Here is a 23,578-nt window from a genome sequence, read left to right as displayed (position 1 = left end):
CAAAAACACAATGAAAGCTGTGAGGGTTACCCATCAGTTTTATTTGCTGTAGTCGTTCGATAAGAGGAAAGAAAAATCCTTCCTAAAATTTAGAAATATGACGCGATGCCAACGTGCACATTCAAGCATCGACGTTATGGACTTGTAAAATATTGCTTTCCAGTTGCAGGCTAAAATCGATAGAACGCACCGACAGGTCAGAGTCTCCTTGTGGAGACCTGACCCCTCCACCACAGGGATGCTGTAAAACATGAATAGTGGACGTGCGTGTGGGTGTGGAGTTTTCAACCATCTTTTATAAATCAGTTTTATGGGAAAGCAGGTCATGTGTGCTGCACAAAGGCCAAGCCAAAGATGACGCAGGCCCAGTTTGTCTTTGTGCGTACCTGCAGAAAGCCTCGGCCGGGTCCGGGGGGTCTGCATCTCTTGCCGCGCGTGGGGCAACATGTGGTAACGCTTGGCTTCGTTGACCAGATCTCGACAGGCCTCTGACGATTTGATCAGCTCCTCGTTGTCCACGACGTTGAGCAGGTAGGACGGGTGGATGAAGGGAAGACGAACCACCGCCAAGAGCTCGGATAAATGCTGAGGGGACAGATTGAGGAGATTTTTTAAAAGGAAAGACTTAAATTTGTTTTAAAATTTAAGAAAAAAAACAAAAACAGAAAGATGCTGTCAAGTCAAGTGAAATTTTGCTCTATTACTGCGCTGAAACTTGGCAGCAATCAGACCATTAGTTTAGCCACTGTCTGTGGCAGACTATCAAAGCTGCAGTTCATTACACAGCCATGTTTCCTATTTCAGTTTTCCCACGTGTGTAGGACAAAATGTTCAAACAAGGATAGAAAAAAAATGTAGCCTAAAACTCCAGACTCTTTCATCTTTCAAATTTACCATCATAGGCACAGTCAGGAAAAAGGAAATAAAAAAAACTTGGGAGGGCTTGCTTTTAATTTCATGTCTGAAAGGAATACATGCAGCGAAGGAAAAGCTGAAGTGACGTTTAAGGAAAACTTTTCAGCGCAGTCACGCTTTCATTTTTGGAATTTAGTTTCACAGGGAGCGCGCTCAAACTAAGCAGCAGGAGGTATTCTTGCTTCCGACTTCTGCTGCCGATTTGTTCGCTTTCCAAATTAAATCTTTCGTCGGATGGAAAAAAAAAAGTGCTCTTGCTGCAGTGAAATTAAAACCCGGTTCGCCCTAATCACAACCCATTCAAGCCAAAAACACTGAAGTGCTAAGAGGAAGTTTTTTTTTTTTGTTAAAACAGAAGAAAAGATGAATAATTTGACTCATTTTTTGGCTTAGAAATGGTTTCTTTAAATTCTAGTAGAGAGAAACTGTTTCATAACATTTCATACTGGATTTCACATCTCCATCTTTACAGCCTGAACCTTTATACCTCAAAGTTTAGAATGTTGCAAAAGTACCTATACACCCATTAAATGTTTTGATTTATTACAGCAGACTTCAATTTAATGGAACAAGCCAACACAAGTAGCTCATTATTATAAAGTGGATTGAAAACGATGCCCGGTTTGTAGAGTTCAAACAGTAGCAGGATTTAGTAGGCAGCCTTGTTTATAGCTAAAGCGGAAGAGAGAATCTTTTTTCCCCGCTTTCGGTGACCAAGTGTACGCGTGTTCCCCGTGGGAGTCGACAGTAAAAGCTGTAAACAAGCTTGGACAAAGCGACAGGGAGCTGGGTGGAGGCCGACCTCTCTGACCCTTCGGCTCAGAACGAAGTGACCGAGCAGAGCGGGGAGAGCGACAAAACAACAGACTCCGAGAGACATCATTCAGGGGGACAACAAATAACAAGCCGACATTCTGCCTGGGCTGCTCTTGCTCCCACCTGAGGTCTTTTTACTTTGCCGTGCGTCCCATTTGTTCTCCAGTAATGTCGTCGGCTCATCTGACCAAACAGAAGCATAAAACAAAACAAAACAAAAAAAGGAAAAAAAACAAGCCTCAGAGGCAAAGAGGAGAGTAAAAATGAATTGAGGGACACAACAAAGGAGGTAGGAGCATAAAGAAGGAAAAAGGGGGGGGATAGGAAGAGTGGCAGCTTAGGAATAAAAAGTGCATGCTTAAGCAACATGAAGAGAAGACAAGAAGAGAGAAGAGTGGATTTGATGTTTCCACAGGAATCAGAGCTTTGTGCTGATGACATTTCCTGTCCACGAGCGCGCCTGCAGCCAAATACTGTCCTGCATCTGGGACTGTCTGCTTTCCCTCACCCTCGAATGCACACAGCACGCTTTATTAAACAAACAACTCAATAGCCACATAGACACTTGCACCTGCTTGCAGCACAGACGGAGGACGCAGCCAACGCACTCTCTGTCGATTTCTGAGAAACTCCCGTATGGAGACTTCTGAGCTCCAGATTAGCCAGTGGTTTCAATTAAAGAGCGGAATGGAGGATTTGCCCTGTAGTTACTCATTCATTGCACATTTAAATGGGGAAGGATTTAAGCTTCAGGCTTACTCCTCTGAACTTCTGTGCAAACTACTTTTCTCCAGGTCTGCTTCAACATCACTCATCTTATTTATCTAGGAAATGTTAAAGGAAACAATTATTTGCAACTTTTAGGAGACGCATTTGAATGTTATTTTCCCAAATAAAATCATTAAATGTCTGTGTGATTAGCCTTTTTAGCTCTGTAGATTCTACGTGTACGTCTGATAGAGACAAAGTAGTTCCCACTGTGACTTTTCTGACCCCAGGAGCAAAATTAAAGCTGCATAGGGGCATCAGGTGGCAAAACAGAAAGAAATGAGCTGAAGTGCCACTGGGCGCATCTAGAAATTCAATCTGAATATCTATAAATTATATCTATATTATATCTATAGAAATTATATCTAAAAATTCAATCTGAATTTCTAGATATGATGCTATTTCAACCATTCAAATATGTGCTATGACTTCTGGTTTTTATAACTTAAAAAAATAAGTTCTAAAAGTTAACTTTCCTTCAAAGAAAATTCAGGTGAAAAGCTATTTGAATCAGTCGGAAAAATTTAAAACTTTACAAGACACTTGAATATTACTAAATGATTCAGCTTTAACTAGTTTAAAACAAGTGCTACTACACTTTGCCCTTTTTTTTTTTTTTTTTACACATTTACTATTAAATCGGTAATTTATGGACAGAAACATGCAAAAATTCTTCTCTCTAATACAATTTAGCTGTCAGATAAAAATGTCTTATGGAATTTGAAATGCATGACTCAGTAGCTAATCTCTTTCACCGCTATACAAATGAAAATAAAAAAAATAAAAAAAATCAGATCAAGTTTAGTGACACAGATGCTTAAACTATCACTTTTTTAAACTGCTCTAGCAGATTTGGAGTAAAATTTTTACCTGTTTTAACGTTTTACCACTAAACTCTGCTCCACCTCCGGTTTCTCTCTTAATTTCAGCTCCCTTCAGTTCTTGCCTTGACACTGGACATTCTATGAAAATGAATATTGAATGAATAGTTTGTGTTTGGCAAGATCAACAATTTTCATTCACTTAAAAACCAATTTTGTAAATGCAATTTTCACATTTCCAGAAGCGTCAAAACAAACCAAAAAGCATGAAAAATAGAATAAAATGTAGAACTCACCCAGCTGACCTGTGCATTTTTTAATAAATGGTTCCTCCAGTTAGCAAGCCAACTTCCTGAATAACAACCTTTGCTCAGTATTGTGTTCCTCAGCATTATGGCACTTTTTTATCCACATTTATCATCTATGAAGGGAGAGTAGCCGGATTAATTTGAATGAATTAATCTTAGCAGTGTAGTAGGCCTCTCTGTGCACAGTTCCCTTATTGTTGGCCAGACTAACTAACCCAAAGGTGTTACACATACTGACAAATAATTCACTGTTTTGGCAACAGTAACATGACTAATTGCGATGGTACTATGGCGTGTCTCCAAAGACGTCTGCTTTTCTTAATATTTGAACTCTGCTAAAACAATTTAATGAAGTCTCAGACGCCGGGAACTTTGTTTGCTTATACAAGGAAGGCAAGAACAGCGAGAATAGGGTTTGTTTTTAAAAGTGGTTTTGTTGGAGTGATGCAGAAATAGAGCACACTGTAAAAACCACACACCCACACAAAACCCCACCAGTTATATATATATATATATAAAAGCATCCCACTAAACTGTCTGCAAGCGTGAGCTCCGTACTAACCCACATCTGTTACAGCCTCTTTTCGCTTGCCAAATATCATTTAACGGCAGTAAAACTACCTCACAGAGCATCTGGTCTGTGCAAAAAGCCAAAGACTCATGGTGCCACAAACAAGAAAACATCCGCCCATCGAACTCACCTTGCATGAAGACAAGGAGACAGAAACAAAAAAAAGGGGGGAGATGGCAGCAGCTAGTTGGAATATCTTCAGTGAGATTTTAGTTTTAGTTTTCTGCAAATATGACAAGATGTAGTTTAAATACAAGAAGCTGCAAATCTGGATGGTGTGGTTAGTTTTAAAGTTAATCTGGTTAGTTGGGCAATTGGGTGACCTAAACCTAAATCTCAAGCTGAATTCTGATAAATGGCAACCAGGGTTAAGAAATGTACTGCAACTGCAGGTGTGCGTGAGCGAAAGTGCAAATCTCTCTTTGTCCCTCTTGTTAACAGGAATAAATTAAGCAGCAACAGACAATTACTCTCCATCGCTAATTTTAACTAGCCAGCTACAACGCCCACTACTTTTTCACTTCACCCTTCCCTATCCACCTCTATTCCTGCTCCGCAGTCTTCCTCCCACACACGCGCACATACTGCCATGCAAATAAGAGACAGTTCTTCTTAATATTCAAATATAATCTGCCAGACCTAGAAGACAAAAAAAACCCAAAAACTGTAGTCCTGCTTTATGTCAGTCATTGAACTCCACCAGAAGAAAAAAAAATACATACTGTTTTCTCAAGTCTCTTGTCTTTTAGAATAGATTTGTGCTGGGAAATGGCTCCAATATGTGTTAGATTAGAACAAATCAAAGCAGAGGAGATCATGTTCTATTAAAATCGATGTCAGAATTTCAACTTTTTCCAAGTTATTTCATCAAAAACCACTGACTTGGGAAAACAAAGACTTTTCAATGAGCTTTAGACATTCTGTTCATGTTTAAATCATTAACAAATATTTTTAATAGTATAAGACGATTGACTTATGCACATGTCACTATGTTAAGGATAATGAAGTGCAATAAAACTCTGCGGTAATGATCTGTTATTTATGAGTGTAAAATTATTACTGGCTATTTACATTTTTGACTATAGCTGTTTGTGCATCAACATGCAACTTTCAATTAACTTGCTGTATGCCGTATATAGTTTTCTTAAGGTTTATGTAACATTAGTGGCCTTTTTTAGATCTGTGTTGTGAAGCTGGAACAGCTCCAACAGTAGTTGGCCAGAAGGAAGCACAAAGAGAGAGAAGGGGAAGATATGCAGGAGATGGCCCCGGGGCCGGGAGTTGAACCGGGGACAACTGTGTCAGGGACTGCAGCCTCTGCATATGAGCCATGTAGCACCGAGGAAACACAGTTCTCAAACTTACATACTTGCCATGACATATGTGAATACTATATAGCAGCAGAGGTATTGTAGGTGAGGCTAAGTTAGAGTTTAATACCAGTTTGCAAAGATTGTGGGAATACTAGTGCACCTATTTTTACCATGCAATTCACTGGAAAATATTCATAAACAGTGCAAAAAAAGTTGTTTTTTTGGAGGGGTTGTTTAGCAATTTTTTTTTTTATGCACTTTGTTTCGAGTCCTGATCAATGATCTACCTTAGGGTAGCTCAACATCCAAAACATTTTTAGCAGCTGCACCTCCATTCTTAAAACTGAAAGCTCATACTTGTGTTCAGAGCTAGCTAAAATCTGATCATTTTTCACTTTTTACAACAAGAATGAAATAGAGTGACAAACTGTGCCAAACTATCTGAGTTTGGCACCATCAGGTGACGTGCTCTGCACCTTCTACAGGGATAATATTGCTCAGATAACCCAAGCTGACCTAAATGACACTCCTTGATTGGCTGCTTTGCAAATTCCAGCTAATGGCATCTCATATAGAATTATAGGTATTTCAGCTTCCCAAGCCTCATTTTCTTTCAAATATTTTAAATAAACTCTACGGAAAGTTCTGCAAGTAGATGGCTTTTTTGGAGTTGCGTCCCTCAGAAATGTTTGAATGGGTAAAGGCGTAAATTCACTGTATTTTTATGACCTAACTCTGCTGTGCTAGAGCAACATTTTGAGACTTACCAGCAAAATCTCTAGATCTAGATCAAATGTTCAAAAATGCACAGGAAAGACTGAAGTCATAGGTAAACGAGTACTAATGCAGACTAACATAGTTTTCTCTCACTGTATATGCATGTCGTCGGTTTTAATGAAATATCAACTTGAAAGCTTCTACTTTTGTAGGATTTAGACTGATAATGAGAACATAAAACCTTCCAAAAGTGGGACTATTATTTACTTAGAACCCTAAATCTCTGGGATACTTCCCTCTTCACGCTCAACTTGTGAAACTTTTCAACAATGAAACTTCAAGAAATGCCTCGCTGTCCTAAATGAGCCAATTCATTTTCCAGTGTGCACTATTTTTTATTAAAGTGAGAATAAAATCTTCCACAGTGATTCTTATTCTCGAGGCATCAAGCGATACTAAAATTTGACCTTTTACCGTATGCCAAAACATAGCAGAAAGATAAGAGAAAGTCTTGGTATTTATGGTCTGAATCCTTTCAGGGCGTTAACTTTGATAGCAACTCCAGAGGGCTTTCACCATGGAAAGTGCACATACTGGATCCAATCCTTATAAACAGCTGTGCTAAAAGCTTTTAATGATCATTTGTGCCATTTGTGCGCTTGTATGTGACAGGAACAAGTAAAATGAAAGTGCCTGCGACACTCAGGCCAGCGAGAGAGCATTTCTGTGGCTGGCCTGAGAGAAGGTGTCGAGCTCTTGGCTCCGTTTCTCTCCGTCTCTGTCTTGCTCTGCAGCAAACCCTGACCCCTGCACCGGCAAGAGGAGTAAATGAGAGCAGATATCTGCTTTGACCCCTCATTTTCACCATCACAACTGTTTATCCCAGCAAAACCTGCGCAGTTTTCAACACAAGAGACCGTACAAACGACACAAACTTCAACAGTTAGTATGCCAACTGTAAGAAAATAAGCCTCATTCATGCAATCTGTCACATTTCTAATGGGGAATTCAATATTTTTTTTAACACTTTGAACACATGGAAGGCATCCACAGGAGACTGACAGCATATGGTGATACTTCTTTCAGCTTGTCGGCCCACTCGCATGCTCGTCTATGTTACATTCTCCTTGGACAGGAGGTATTTACGAGGATCCTTATGCATATCCACTTATATTACAATATGAAATCTAATGTGTGACTTTAAATCTCTAATAGTTTCTAAATTACACACACTGAGCGAGAGCAAAAAAAAAACAAAACACAGCAGGCCAACAGTTTTGGTGCCAGCAGAAAAAAAAGCATGCGTTGCAGCCAGGTCCACATGCGATTATTGCTAAACGTGCAGGAAATCCACCGCTGCAGTACCGGCCTGGACTGTTTCTTCCTGCTGTTTTTTCTTTTTTTCTTCAGACTTGCAGGGAAACAAATATTCAGGCAGGTGAACAGCAAAAGTGAAAAGGTTGAGTTTGGTGAAAGGAAAGGATAAAGTGTCTAACAGGGAGCCTCTGAGATCTGTCAGAAGCAGCAGAGAAGCAGCCGGGGGTCCGCTAGCACAGATGACAAATGTCCGCTGAGCATTTCCCATTCCACCACTGTCAGCGAGGACTAACACCTCTTGGGGTGCATGTGTGTGTGTGTGATGATACAGTGCTGTGGCAGCTTACAATAAATGACACAAAGACTCCTATTTGCTTTGCTCTTAGCAGATAGTCGCATGCTTTAGAGTAAAAAATGGACAACCTGATGCCTAAAAAACGTATTACAGGAGAAATAAAAAAAGAAAACTACACACTCCTCAAACTGCATTGAACAGAGGCCCATATTTATTCTCAGCTTTATAGACTTCACTATTGATGCAGGTTTCTATTAGAAAGAAAATAAATAAAGAAAAACAACATGCATGTGACTTCATCTGTCAGCATATTATGGATGACTAAAATATGTTCTTCCAAATGGTACATTTTTTTTTTATCCAAGTGATGCTTAGCTGAGCCTGTGTTTGTCCTCTTGTGACTTCACCACTATGTGTGCTTATTTGCCAGAAGCATGGAAGGGAGATGGAGTGAGACGTAGCGGAGGACAGACGCTGAACGCTGCCCTGAGCAACTACTGACAGGTGCCATGTGTTCTCCTCTGAGGCCTATTTCAGCATGACTTCATTCATGGAAAAAAATAAAAATAACACAAAAAAAGCTTCCCTTCACTGTTTTAATCCAAAACATTTTGCTGACAAAAACATGTTTTTTTTTGTTTTTTTTTCTTTTACAGAGTACTATATATTTTGTTTGGTTCCCTCCAGTCAGTCAGTGAATCCTTAGAGTGTATGGCAGAAATAACTGCATTTCTTAAACCTTTTCATAAATTTCATCATATTTTACTGTGATTTCATATTACTGACCAACAAAATGTTCTGCACAATTCAATACCTAGCTCCCATGTGATGTGTTATGTCCGTGAACTTTGTAATTGACAGCCATTTTGGCAGGCAGTTGCTATGACAACAGTAAACAAGCCACAAGTTTAGAGCTAGCTCTTGCCTTGTCCCTAACTTATAAACAACATAAGTACCATTATTGCAACCATTACTCAATCACAATTTTTGAGTACTCTGCCCACCTCTGTGTTGTAGTAAAACAAATATTAATGATATTTACTGTAGTACTTACTGCCGAACTGGCTAAATTAGCTTAGCTAGTATAGCTTTTATCTTCAAGCTAAAACGAACAGTTGCCTACATGTAAGTTATTGCTAACTCTGCCGGTCACCAGAGCCTTGTTATTCACGTGAAGAATTCCCACATCCTTTACAAAGTCGCTAAAATATTGATTGCATGCCTCTGTGGGTTTCAGACGAAGCTCCTTCATAGTGTATGCACTCTTCATGTTCACCAAGTAGCTAACAGTATTGGAAGTAATAATATCGGAGGCAGCTCGTCTACATTGTCGACATATTTTCATTCTCAGTCTCATACAGGTCGAACCTGACAGCGGAGATTTTGTTAATGTGTCTTTCTCTTACGCATTGGTCAAAAGCATCCTCATATTTTCTTTTTGTTGGTCTCAAAGCCATGGGTCTGCTATGTATTGGAGCACTTCTGGTTCAGACTTGTGGGAACCATGTATTATGGGGCACGACAAACGTGAGAGGAGATTAAACGCAAGATGCTTCTTTTGGTGGAAAACTAACACCCTAATCATGGTGGCAGCATCATGTTATGGGGTCTTGCTCTTTATTAGCAGAGTAACTGGTACAAACAAACCTCAGAAGACTTGCAGCTGTTCATCAAAATGTTATGAACACTTCTGAAAGCCCTATTCATCTAATTAGGGATCTTCCTGCTTAACAGAACACCTTTACTGATTCTTCTAAATTTGAAAATAACACAAAAAGGAGCTAATTCATTAGTTTCTGTAAATGACACCACTCATGCGTCTCCTCTGTGTTCATAAGCGAACCCAGAGGAGATGAACTGCCTCTGGATTTCCAGCCGCTGTGGTTGAATGACTGCAATTCCACTGGCTGCACACATCAGGACAGAGAGCGCTCGAGGACATTAAAGGACACAGATGAGAACGGACATCCGGAGTTCACAGCTCCACATCGGATCCTCTTCTATTGAATATGCAGGTCATACATGGGCTCGTACACGAATGTGAATGTTTAGGATTGTAACGCGAATACAGACAAGGACAACCAAAGAGTTCCGTGTTAATCCCCATGTGGCTTTGTGCTCCAAGGAGAGCAGCGAACGTTATCCGCAGGATTGATCTTTCCTGCTTTGTTCTGTCTCTTTAAAGTGATCACAGACAGCGGTATGTGCTGCGTTCATGTTGGCTCACTCTACAAAACCGCACATCTCTGCTAAAAGTGAGATTCCTACCAAATTTTCCATTTCCAAGGTCCAGAACATTTCTAGACTTTAAGAGCAATTTTAAAAACTTTCTGGACATATGAGTGAACTGTTTCATCATCTTTATGTATCTGAAATATAAAATACCTCAATGATGAAGTAGCTTTCCAATTCAGTAGTGTAAGGGATACACTATTGAGACGAACATCTAAAACCTGGAGTAGATTATCCTATATAAAGCAGTTTGAAATATAAAATATCTTGTTTTTAATTACCTAGAAAAACCACAGATCCATTTTGAAAACCTAATTTGAGAAGGTACTGAAGCAAATTAGGTACCTTGTACCTAATATAAAAACAGTTAAAAGGCCTTCATTTTCCAGAAATTTTGATTTTAACTTTTAGATAATGGAGTCAGAAATAAAGTTTGGAGACTCAATTTTGATATACTTTTTATTCTTATCAAGCATTAGAAAATGATATTGAAATTTTCCTGACTTTTAAGCCTGCCTAGGAACCCCCTGTATACGGGCGATCATCGTCACAATGCTGATCTTATCCAGAAGCGAATTAAACACTCCCGCAGGAGATCAAGATGATCAGAAGTTTCCATTTTGAAGTTAGAGCCTGAAAGGAGAAATCACTAAATTAAAAGCCATGTTTGGTGGCAGGGGTCATTGTTGCCTCTGAAGGTAAATGGATCGTGAAACAGTGAGGGAAACTCAGTTCATATCAACGCTCAGCCTCAAAGCGTTTCCCTCCCTTTAATAATTTTATACACTAACTACATAATGATAGCATCATTTGTTCTGGGAAAATGATTTTTTTTCTTCTACTGCTTAATGAGTGCTGATAGGGGGAAGAAAGTCACTATATTGCAAGATGATTGGAGTAAAAAGAAAAAAAAACACATTCCAAATAATCAGCAGCACTGTGTAAGAACTAATACATTTAACTGCATTAATTTGGTAAGGAAACCACAAATGTCAGCTCAGGCTCCTGTTATTTCTGATGAGTGGACAGGAGGTCCTTTTTAATAGCAAGGCTGGCCTTTTTTTATCATGGAAATGCACCATTAACTGTCCTTTGGAGCTGTTACATTAGCTGGCCACCTTCCAAAAAGCCAATTAATCAGCCTCTTTCGTCAAGCCGAGTCACCTGGCAAGATAGGATCCTTTCTGAAATATGTTGAAGTGTCGTGTAATGGAGGTCCTATTCAAGGATTTGGCCGAGCCGGGGAGTTTATAATAAGAATGAAGTGTCTGTAATCGTCCCTGGGTGAAAGGAAGAATGGAAGGGCTCTGTCAGCACCTTCAGAGAAGCATCACGTGGCCTCTTCAACTTCCTGCTTGTTTCTGTGAAACCACCCAAAGGGATCTGATTTAAACACAAATATATTAAAGATTATAAATTAGAAATACCGTGATATAATCTGAGTATGCCATCTGCAACTCCAGTGGGCTAGGAAGCCATTAAAAATAAAATAAAATCTAAAAACATCTGCCTATTTTTTTAGCGCATGACTTGTAAAGCTAGACCATATAAATTGTTATCATGCTGACAAAACAATTTGGAAATTATGCCCAACTAAGTGCTTTACAGCCTCTGCAGCAATGTTAGCAGCAAACAAGAGTGTAAAACATCCATCACTGTGGAAAAAACAGCGCAGAGAGCAGCGTAAACAGTAACCATTAAATTTTATCATGCCTAAAGCAAAAAATAAATAAATAATAAAATAATGAAACAGGGAGACAAGTTTTATTTATTTTTTTTAAACAATATAAGCCGAATTATTAATGTTATTCTCAAAAAGAAACATGCTAACTCTATCCTAGCTTAGCAGGAATGTTTTGAGTGAGATATAGGTAACAAAGTTGTTCTGCAGGAACTTTGGGACCAAGTATGGGTTAAACACAAAACAATACTAGACAATGTAAAGTTTGAAATCCCGCTGGTGCGTGAGCTAAGTGGGACACAATCACAAAATTATTTTTATTACTTGTTTCTTTTTTTTTTTTTTTTTTTTTTACAATACAGCACTCAATTGTGTATATCCCTGAATTTAAATACTTATTTTTCTGCAAAAAAAATTTCATTCACATACACAAGTTACATTTACCCATATTAATGTAATTAAATACAATTTGTCTCTAATTTGCACCTTTTTAAGTTTACCTGAACTTTTGTTTGTTTTGAGTGACATTTGAAATTATATTAATGAGTAAAAATGAAAACACCAGTAAAAAATAAAAAAAACAACAAAAACTGCATTGATCCTTTGGCTGGGTTAGTAATCAGTTTTCTTGGTGTTGCACCAATCGGAAGAAAACCCATCCAGAATAGTTAAAGAAAGGCCATACTTTGTTAATATGAGAAAGGCAGCAACTTTTTTGTGTTAATTGAAGACAGTTTGATTTTAACACAAATATGTTCCAACTTCCTTTGTGAAATCTACAAGAAAAACTTTCTGCTGCTCATAGAAAAGTAACTAAGTAACGTTTTGGTACTTTTTACCTTTAGGTAACATCGAGCAGTGATAACTTGTATTTAAATAACTGTACTTGAGTAAATGATTTTTGCACCCTCTCCACCTTTACCTACACACATTTATTTATATATTCGACACAATACACCTCTCTTTTTATTTGACTGATGAATAAAGATTAAGCATATTATTATGACCACCAACAATATTGTGTTCATTGATGGTTGTGGCCTATTTAAGCAAGATATTTCACCCTCTCTAAAGAACAGAACATCAGATTTGTGTTGACTTTGAGTCTAGTGGAGTCCAATCCTCAACAGATAAGGGATTGTTTTTGGCATTGAAACACTGGTAAGCATGTGGTCATAATGTTATGGATGATATACGTAACTATAGCCCATCATCAATCTTGTCATCAGTTGCTTTAAAAATAGAGGACAAAAAAGAGCCAATATAAAATACATCAAACTCTTCCTATAAATACAAAGAAGTTATTGCGGTTGATTTATCCACCACTCGATTTGGCTATAAATTCCACAGACACTCCTCGGCTGAGAGGCTATATCACTTTCTTTTAAAGCTTTAGCAGCTTCTCTTTCGTTCCCACCATCCGACAGACCAACACTCTCCGGATGGTACTCCTTCAATGATAAACAAAAAAAAAGAAAGGACTCTTGACTTCAATTCCGTTGCTTCGTGTTTCATAGCAAAGCCATTTCTAACGCCCAAATGCTCTCCGTGTCTCTAAGCGATGTCCGGGCCCCATTTCCCGGTGCCATCGGTTGTTAGTGACAGTATAGAGGAAAGGGAAAATTGCATATTATTTACCCAGCGTCTTCAATATGCCACTTTTCTACTATGTAGCCTGCAGCTTACAACTCATGGCACATGCACAGACCCACAAACCTGCAAAGACACATGAGGCGCATGTTCGGCTGAATGCATACAGTTCTGTCAAGGCTTAAGGCTTCCTGCCCTTTGCTACTTTTTTTTTTTCCCCCTTCTTCTCTTACCCGCAGCAGTTCAGTGACATTCCGCCCTGACACGTCATTAAAAAGTGTCACAGGTTCTGGGGGAATGATTTCTGCCATGCTCTGGCTCCAAATGGGGAGGAGGAAACGAGGCGAGGAAATAAAGGAATGACGAACTGGAGTTGGACCAAGCATATAAAGTCGGGCAGACAGGAGGCTTGCTGTGTTTTTTATGTATTACACATGGGCAGGAAATTTGAGCTTGACTGAAAGCTCAATCACATTATTGCTCTCTGGGTGTCAGGCCGCATGCTGAGGCACAAACCATCGGGAACCAAATCGGGACGCAGGTGCTACGCCGCTGCTATTTTACGCCACGTCTTTTCTCAGCCACCCCTCGACCTTTTCTATCCGTCTCCCTCGCTTAGATACGTTTTACGAGACTTCTCCCACCGTTCGTTTCCTTCCTGAAGGCGGGCTGACCCCCCGGTGTCTCGTTTCGGGAACCAGCGTGGCGGGTTGTTCAGACAAGCGGGAAAACTTCTACTTCATCTGACTAACTCGCCTGTGCTCCTTGCCAACAGAGTGTGAGATTGAAAGAGCCCAGTGAACTGAACTGAGTGAGGTTAACCAGGATTTTATCTTAAAAGCTGCTGATGTGGGAAAGTTCAGGTAGCTCAGAAATTCATTTTTCTTCACAGAATCCTGTGGAAAAAGTTTCTCCGCAGCTTAATTACGTGGAAAGATTTCATAGTAGTGATGAATCTATCTGGCTGAGATGAATATCTGGTTCCTGCTCTGGGTTACTGTCCCTTGCAAATGTATGCATACCACTCAATGATTTACATTTTCATTAAATCATAGCTACAACCACAAACTTTCAAGTGTTAGACTAAAACAGATTATTGTACACATTTTGAGTTGAAGAAAAAGTATACTTAGCTTTAAAATCTTTTCAGGAATGAAACTCAGGTAAGTGCCTGGTGCATTTGTAATAAGTTATTGTGAGTGAATATTTTACAGAATCACTTTTTGATATATTTGGATTTATGCAAGTCTTTAGCGGTGTGTCTCTTCCAGTTTTACACATACACACTGAAAAATAGCTCAAGTTCAGCCAGACTGCAAGGAGAACATCTGTAAGCACCTTTCCCCCCCCCCAACTCTAGACAAAGCTTCTTCATTGGATTCAGGTCTTGACTTTTTTATTTATTTTAACACATGGAGAACCAATCATCTAAAGCAGTTATCTCCAATTGCTCGGCCAGGTGGAAAATTAAAGTCTACCCCAAAATCAAGTCTTTTGCAGCCCCAAACAAGATTCCTAGAAAGTTACCTAATCATCCCTGTCCCAGCTGAAGAAAAGTGTTGTGCCACCACCATCCTTCATGATGGGATACTGTGTTTAGAATGTGATGTTGGTTTCCCTCCACATGTAGAATTTTGCATGCATGCCAAAAAGTGGAGTGAGATAGTGGACTCTTCTAAGTACCTGGGTGTTGACCAGAACAATAAACTGGACTGGACTCACAACACTGATGCTGTTTACAGGAAGGGTCAAAGCAGACACTACCTGCTGAGGAGACTGAGGTCTTACAGAGTGCAGGAGTTAACAAGTAGCTTCAGCCATGTATGTTGGAGCAGCAGCTTATCTACCGCTGAGAGGAAGCGGTTGGATAAGCTCATCAGAAAGGTCCTTACATGACATTTTAAAATCTTTTTAAATTATCCTATGCTCACACGTTAACATTTCTTTGAATAAGAGTATGCTATTTTTAATAACAGGACCATATTTTATTGTGCTGTAGATTTTGTCTTACTGTACAGCATGTTGTCATTACTTCTATTTTTGTATATTTATTTTTATGTGACTCAACATTCTTGGAATTGCCTGTCACTTTTCTGCTGGTACACCTGAGTTTCCCCCATTTAGAGACAAGAAAGGTTATTTCTATTCTGTTTTGTTTTATAACCAAACCTGTTTAAAACTCTTTAAGAAGTTATTATCTTCTATGTTCCTTCGTCTTCATGACTATGTTTGTTGAACAATGTTCTCCAACAAACATCTGAGCCCTTCACAGAGCAGCTGGGTTTATGCTAAAAGTACACACACATTTAACCTCTTTTTATAAACCGGGCTACAGTTAGAAGTAAAGGGGACTGAGCGTAAAGGATTTCTGAAAACCATCCATCATTTTCGTACCTCTTCGCATTTATGGATATTTAGTTAGTGGTTGTAATGTGACACGACGTTGACATTTTTAAGGATATTTCTTTGCAAGTCATTTGATACTTAAAGAATTCCCACTAACTACCATCTGATGTATTTTGCCATTATCACCACACCACCACATATCAAATGATAAATGCTAAAGGTTTAATTCAAAAGGTGAGAAATTCTAATTCTGTGTGTGCTCTGAGTAATGAAACACCGATTGCTGAGGTCTGAACTGCCAGTGATTCAGCTCACATGAGGCAGTACCTCCGCCTGCTGCCTGATGAGAACACATTATTTTTAGGAAATGAATCTCGCAGTGATGGACCCAGGTAATTTGTCTGATATAACCTCAACTACATTTTAAAACAGCAATAAAATACTTTAAAATCATCTCTATGAAATTCATAGAGCCATAAATACCTCATGACCTCAGAGTTTTTAGTTTTTTCTCCAGCTGAATATATGCGCCACAAGAGCAGGAGTACATTTACCTTCTCGCACAAGCCGCTGTACCCGAAGCTCTCACCTTCGGACTCATTGATTGCACGGCGGTTAAAATTTGGCCTCCTGTATGTTGCTGTCAATACCCATGTGAGTGACATAACCTTTGATTATGATTAGCAGGCTGAAGGAATAGATCACAAAGGTTTACAGGACAGGAAAAGACACTGTGCTCGGCGTATTTTTGAGTTTGGATACAATAGAGCACATTCAGAGCGAACAGTAGTTCTGGGATTATGAACAACTACTGAGCTGGGACATATCTTAAGAACAAAGTTGATGATCACTATACGGGGGAAGAACACGGGGTTACCCGTCTATTTTTCATGCTGTGCATCGCTCAGAGATGACAGCTCTACATAAGACCTGCTCTAATGCTACTCTACACACCTACAGGGTCTGAGCTGTCAGTGATTAGCAGGTAACATCTTGAAGCTTTGGTTTCATGCTACAGATACAGCATGTGTTCAATGTAAAAAAAAAAAGAAAAAAAAAGAAAAAGAGAGAAAGTTTTTTTTTTCTTTATTACCTGTACTCTTGAACTGGGGTCTTGTTTAATCCATTTGATGACAGTCTCATAGACCAGCTCCTCTGCCTTTGTGTTCAGGCTGTCATTGGACAGATATGTCACCAGGTCCTCCTTGGACACACTTAAAATCTCCTCCTGACCTGCCACCTGGAAAGCAGTAAATAGTGAAAGATTTTTAATATGACTGCTTTAAGGCATTTGAAATCATATTTTGAGCAAATCATGCTGAAAGGTCTTGTGTCATCCTCAGACATTGATGGGTTGTCTACTGTGATGTTCAAACACATGCCATTATGACAGGCGAAGTGCAAGAATCCTAGGGAAATACAGCTGTTTTGCTGGTTTCCCATTGTATTTTTTGAAAAACCTCCAACTTGCACACCACCTTCCAAAAGTATTCAAACCCCTTGAAAACGACATTTTTAAAATGACAAACGGTAATGCATTCTCACAATTTCATGTAATGTATCAACAAAAAGTAGGGCAACTATGAGCTAGAAGGAATGAAAACATGGTTTATAGATTGTTTTATCCACAATTATAAACTCCGGCATGCATCTGTATTCAGCCCTTTACTCCGATACCCTAATGGAAAAATTTAAAGAAGGTTAGGTCACTGAAAGGAAAGTATTATGTACTTTCCAGACACATATTGCCACTTTAAAGCACAATCAAATAACTTTCCTACCTTCAGTTCTTTTGAAAATGCTTTTGTGGATATTGAATCCTTTTGATTCAGTATCCACAAAACAAGATTCTCCTGATTGTTTAACCCAAACAAAGATGCTAGAAAATGATGAGAACAAGAAAACAGTATTGAAGGGGGAAATGCCGCCTTAAGAGTTGTGGTGTTTCTAAAGAAGTAATGATTGCTGGATACTATATTTTTATTTCACTATGAAGATGAAAATGTGTCATTCAACCCCCCCGCAAAAAAAGCAGAGGCAAAGACAGTGCACAAATGCAGTCAATAACTAGAGATTTCACATACAGCAGAGCTCTTTATAACCAGTGGCAGGCACATCGACCTACTGCTGTCTCTCCTGGCTGGAAGCCTCACAGCAGAGCTAATATATAATGTATAACTTTTTTCATGTTCGAAGGAAGACAGGCTGGCCGTTTTCCCCCAGCGTCCAGCTTTTATATTAGGCTAAGCTAACTGTCTCCAGGTGGGTAGCCTCATCTTTAATTGACAGACAGGGGTATTGACCCTAGTGCCTACAGTAACTCTGTGGAAAGAGACAAAAGTTATGAAGTGAGGCACCTTCTAACAGCACAAATGTGGTTTTATCCAAGTCAACTTTATTGACTGGAACCAGTTGAAAGGAAGCTAAAACTAGTTTTTAGAATCACCCTGAAATGGGGCACATAATTGAGAATGAATGTAACCTTTGCTGAAGAAGACATCTGCTGACATGCATCTAAATGTCCTTCATCGGGCAGCTCACTGTGCTATCTGGATAAAACCTGCAAAAAGTACACAAAAAAACCTCTCATGTCCCAAAAACCTGACCAGAATGGAGGTGGGTATCGGGTCTAAGACAATCTTGGTTCAAAGACAGTCTGATTTAGACCAGAGGATACTTACTTATACTTATCTGCCAACTCTGAATAGGAGTATCTGGTTTATTTACTTTGGATCAACATTATTAGCTTTTTCTTCTTTTGCTCTTTCCTTTGGTTTGTTATTTTGTTTGTATTTCCTTTTAATTCCTGTAAAGCACTTTGTATTGCCTTGTTGCTGAAAATGTGCTATATAAATAAAATTACCTTCACCTTTACTGTCTCCAACTATTTCTGGCCTGTGAATGTGATACCAGGTGCATTATGGGATAGTGTAAACAACTAATACCAATGGCAGCGTGTCTTTTTCGTAAAGCCCTATGCAATTTTGAAGACGTCTTCACCAAATCATTCAGTTTTGCATAAAATTGTGGCAAAAATAAAAGATTTGATTAAATGCTCATTGTTTTCCAAAATATAAGAGCACACTATTTATTTATGTACTTACATTTGCTACTTCAACTGCACCACTTGAAAAGATTACTTGCTAAACTCCAATCAAATACCAAAGTGAACCAATTATAGGTGTAAAAACACCCTTCATTATCTGTGCTCAGCCATATTAGCCCACTTACAGTTAAACCATGGACGCCTGGCCAGTTCAAACCTGCTTTAGATATACTTTCAGAATACATGGAGAGATTTCACTATTTATATGGGAGTAACAGCTAGCCAAATTGACAAAAAAAATAATCACTCAGTTTTCAAAACTGTTGATGGGCAGTGGGTAATTCTGAGGAATCAAACATTGACACAATTTGCATTGAATCGGCAACAATTACAAGTGGTTGTGGTGCTATGTGCTACTTCATGCTGGTCTGTCAGTTAAAGTAACAAAAAATTCACTGAATGTTTCCGATTATGTCACTAAAAGTGAAAAGTTCAGGAGCAATGAACACAGCAATGAGCAATGAAAGGAAAACTGTGCTAAAGAACGCATTTATACCTTTATGTGGCCCCATCATCTTTTTGAAACCTATTTTTCTAAACCCTTATAAATGGTTGGCTGTCTACGTCGCCCCAACCAAAGGTTAAGATGAGGTATTTTTTTTATTCTTGTAAAGACAAGGTCAAAGAAGCAGCATGCTTTCAAACCCTGGAGTGCATTTTCTGATGCCATGCTCTGATGCTCTCATTTTCTATAGTAGGTAATTTAGTGCGATTTGCTTCCAATTTAAGCTAAAAAAAAAAAAAAAAAACAACTGAGAAGTCTTTGAAGTTTTCTGTTTGTTAGTGGGTATCTGTCTGTAATTTTCTCAGTAATTTATCTAAAAGCTGTTCTGTCACGAAGCAGAGCAGACCAACCTTTCCATGCACAATTCTGGTCAAAAGTGTACATACACTCATTACTGGCACGAATACCACAGTAATCAAACTTCAACTCACAGAGGTAAAAGTGGGGTTTTAGTGACAGGAGTAAATGCTTTTTATTTGAAGTGGAAGGATTTAATGATATTAAATCTAAATCAGTCTTAAGAGCAGGCATTTGGAGCATAAGTTTGAATTTACTGTGGACAAAATCATGCAAAGGGGAAAAATACATAAAGTATACAGCACCACTAAACAAGTGATAGTTAATATTATAAGTTCCATCCCGGAAACGCATCTTTTCTTATCCATCAATACAATTCAGGCATAATTCTGTATAAGATAAGATAAGATAAGATAAATCTTTATTATCATTGTCACAAGGACAATGGAAACCTGATCACTCTGCTTCACAGATCATTCAACAAGGCAGGTTTCGGCTTGGGGGAGGCTGTTATAGAAGTGTAATATTATCCAGCATTATCCGCTGCAAAACCAGTTTTAATGTGGGTTAAGGATTACTGTCTTGTTGGAACACAATTTTTTTTTGGCTAAAATAATCGTGAACAACCGAGAAGCCACCAAGACTTGGCGTTCATTATGAATTATTCCAGAAGACACATTGTGCAGCCTCCCACATGGACAAGCTTGGAAAAGAATAAGAAAAATGTTTGAAGAAACATAAGTGAGGCTTTTAAACTTTAGAACATCTTAGCAACCGCAAAGCATGCTAGTGGTAGCAACACCAAAAATCAACAGCTTGATGGTTACACTTGGTCCCAGTGATTCCAAACACACTTCAAAAATGGTTTTGGAATAGAGTAAGAAATGTACCACTTCATAACTTCATCACAGGGACTTTCAAAACAGTCAAATACATTATTAACCTGAGAGAAACAAGTTAATTATAGTTTTGAAATGCCAGAGCCATACAAAGGATCATATTTAGTATTTGACCTTACAAGAGCAGACAACCCCCCCCCCAAAAAAAACATCAATATATTTTGTGATAATTAATTAATCCATTTTCTTTATAGATGTAAAGTTGATGATAGAGAGGATTGATCTCAACTCACCTCAGGGAAGTTCTGAAGTGCAAACGCTTTGGCCATGTTATGGAGCTCCGTGCAACTCATGGCCTCAGCCATGGCCAGCACACCCAGACAGTTAGCAGCAGTCAACTGTTTCTCTGGAGTCGATAAAGAAGGTCGGGAAGACAAGGAGAAAGGGACAAATAAGGCAGAGGGTGGAGAAACAAAGAAACAAAAGACAAAGGCTGATAGATTAAGACAGAGGGAACAAAACACACTTTACACATCCATAAAAAGATGTAAGAAGCCACAAAAACAGACAAAGCAGCTTCAGGTAGCACACACTCAGAGCCCACAGGGCTTTGTATCTGCCTGAGACTAAGGGAGAACAACTATAATAACTCAAAACAGCTTCGGGGACAAACAACTGGGGGAATCGATCGCTCACAACCCAGGCGTGAGGTGGAGGATATCAGGGAGCAGAATGTGGGATTAGCTGGGCCACTTCAAAGAAGTCCTGTCAGATCCCAGGATCTACCCTGCGCGTACGCACGCACACACAAAAATAGTGTGGCTACCCTGATGGCCAGGCCAGCGGGAACAAGGCTTAAGCCACGTCCTGTGATCTCGCGTACCAGTGGAGCATTTACGGCGACGTCAACAAACACTATTCCCATTTATCACAAGAGGTGTCCCTGTTAGACAGCGGGCGTACACACCAAAGCAGGCGGAGGTCGAGATCAAATAGTTTGCTGGGCGCTGAACGAGGCCTGATTAAATAATGACCATCAAAGCAAAAGCAACACCAAGGTGTTTATCAGTAAAGAGAGTCAGAGAGAGTCTTCCCTAAACAAATTTCAGACAATAAAAGGTCAGTGAAGCTTTGGTGAATCTCAAATCAACAAAAGCCAAACCAAATGGCGAACAAAAACAGGCCTGATGGCTGATCAGAGCTCATTTTGGGCCTAGACAAACCAGATATGAAAACATTTCATATCAGGTGTTCACATCTTCAAAACATTATCTTGAACTTCTAATTTCTTTGATGTGACTAGGATCACAGAATAATTTGTTGAGAATAAACCTTTGTGAGTGACAATATGGGCATTTTTAAAAAGGTTTGCATACTGCATGTGACATTTATAAATACAGTGCTTTGCAAAACTAATCGTAATTTAACCTTTTAACATTTACATGCATTACATTTTCTTGTTTTAACCACAGATTGCAATGTATTTCATAGGGGTTTTATATGATGGACTAACACAAGATAGCACATCATGTTGAAGTGGAAGGAAAAAGATACTCCTTTTAAATTTAAAGTGAATTAAGAAATTAGTTAATTGAAACCATTTGTCCATTTGTCCTTTCACATAAAAGGTTCAGGGTGCAATGTGGAAGCAGAAGGGATAAAAGTTCAAGGACTTAATCTTTGTGTAGGACACTGTGCCAACAGACAAGCTTTTCCAATATGCATAACCTCACATACCGTCTGGGGCAGAACTTACATTTCCTCCTGGAGTTAATTTATATTCAGCCCCTCTAAGTCAATACTTTGTAGAACCATCCTTGGCAGCAAATTCAGTTCACATCTAAGGACTAAAAACTTTCCCCGTTTTCCTCCAAAATAGCACAGACTCAGTGAGAGTGGATAAAGAGTGTGTATAAATGTCGATTTTAACTTCTCCCAGATGATCTGAAAAGTATTTAGGTTGAGACTTTGACTGAGCCACTGAACTGAGACATGCAGGACACCAACTCCTGCGCACTCACCCCGCCTCACACCAGAACACATTTTTCTACATGTTTGATGTGTAATGTGCATGGAAAACTGTAAACAAGACTTCTCAAAGCTTTCTTTAAAAAATAAATAAAACTTTTTTTTACCACACTTCCACAAAGGGGTTTATTAATATCATCCACGATGAGAAATGATCTTGGTGAACGTTTCTCCCACCTGAGCTGTGCAGCTCCTCCAGAACAACAAAGGCCTGCCGGCTGTCTATGTGTTGAATTATTTTTGTGTCTTTCAGGTTTAGGTAGATGTCCATGTCTTGGTGGGTTTTTGTGAAAACTATAAATTTTCCTACTTTAGTTGAGTCTAACACATTAAAGCACAACAAAATACACAGACAGAGGATGTAACATGGCAAAGTATGAAAAAGTTCCAGGAATACTTCAGCTAGAGCGGCACACACGCAAAATCGCTCTGGCTTGCTTCAGTTTCCCTGAATCTGAGGGTGGATAAATAAAGGTCAAAGCGGTATACTGGAAATAGGTTGAGGAAATGTTTGCCATTTATCCTAGGTGTATTTGTTACAAACTTCAATAATTCTTGATGCAGTATCAATTCCTCTCTGCTCAAGGACATGCGTTTGTGCCTGTATTTCTCTCGTTCTAATGCGATGAAATGTCATGAATCTTGTCGAGGAAGAATGGATTGACGTCTAGCTGGCAATGAAGGTAACAAATGTGTTCTGCTTTTCTTTTTTTCCCCCTTTTCCCAAATCGAGAAAAACAAATCAATATCATGTGCTTCCAGTTCTGCTTTACATTTTTTTTTCTGCTGCTGACCTTTATGCCAACATGCCCTTCCCTTGTGTTACAGATACCTCAAAACAATCTCTTAAATGGAATGCAAAAGTTGACATTTGCAGCTTTTTTTTTTTGGTTGCCTGACCCACCGACATCTGGAACATGCCATTTGCCTTTCATGTGACCCCTTAGGACTCCTGAAACCACTCCCCTTGTACGCTCCACTTTCCGCACCTTTTTTTTTTGCGGGTATAAATCTGTTTAGCTATTTTTCAACTCCATCATTCTCCAGGCTAGAAGATTTGACATTTAAGTGACAATTGTTCCCTGACCTTTTTAGAAATCTGTGCTCATGCTC

General features: G+C 39.0%; 1 protein-coding gene across 3 annotated transcripts in view; it reads right to left on the bottom strand.

Moving 5' to 3' along the window:
* Positions 1-23,578, bottom strand: part of klhl29 (kelch like family member 29) — a 287,833-nt gene that overhangs the window by 94,990 nt on the left and 169,265 nt on the right. For all 3 annotated transcript variants that reach the window (XM_032584680.1, XM_032584681.1, XM_032584683.1), the window contains 3 exons: positions 20,731-20,843; positions 16,784-16,930; positions 387-585 (listed from right to left, as the gene is read on the bottom strand). In XM_032584680.1, the coding sequence (XP_032440571.1) occupies positions 387-585; positions 16,784-16,930; positions 20,731-20,843 (459 nt within the window). The remainder of the gene's footprint in view (positions 1-386; positions 586-16,783; positions 16,931-20,730; positions 20,844-23,578) is intronic.

Source organism: Xiphophorus hellerii, chromosome 15, assembly GCF_003331165.1.
Source record: "Xiphophorus hellerii strain 12219 chromosome 15, Xiphophorus_hellerii-4.1, whole genome shotgun sequence".
In the NCBI taxonomy this organism is placed as follows: domain Eukaryota; kingdom Metazoa; phylum Chordata; class Actinopteri; order Cyprinodontiformes; family Poeciliidae; genus Xiphophorus; species Xiphophorus hellerii.
This window is presented reverse-complemented; position numbering and strand designations above follow the sequence as displayed.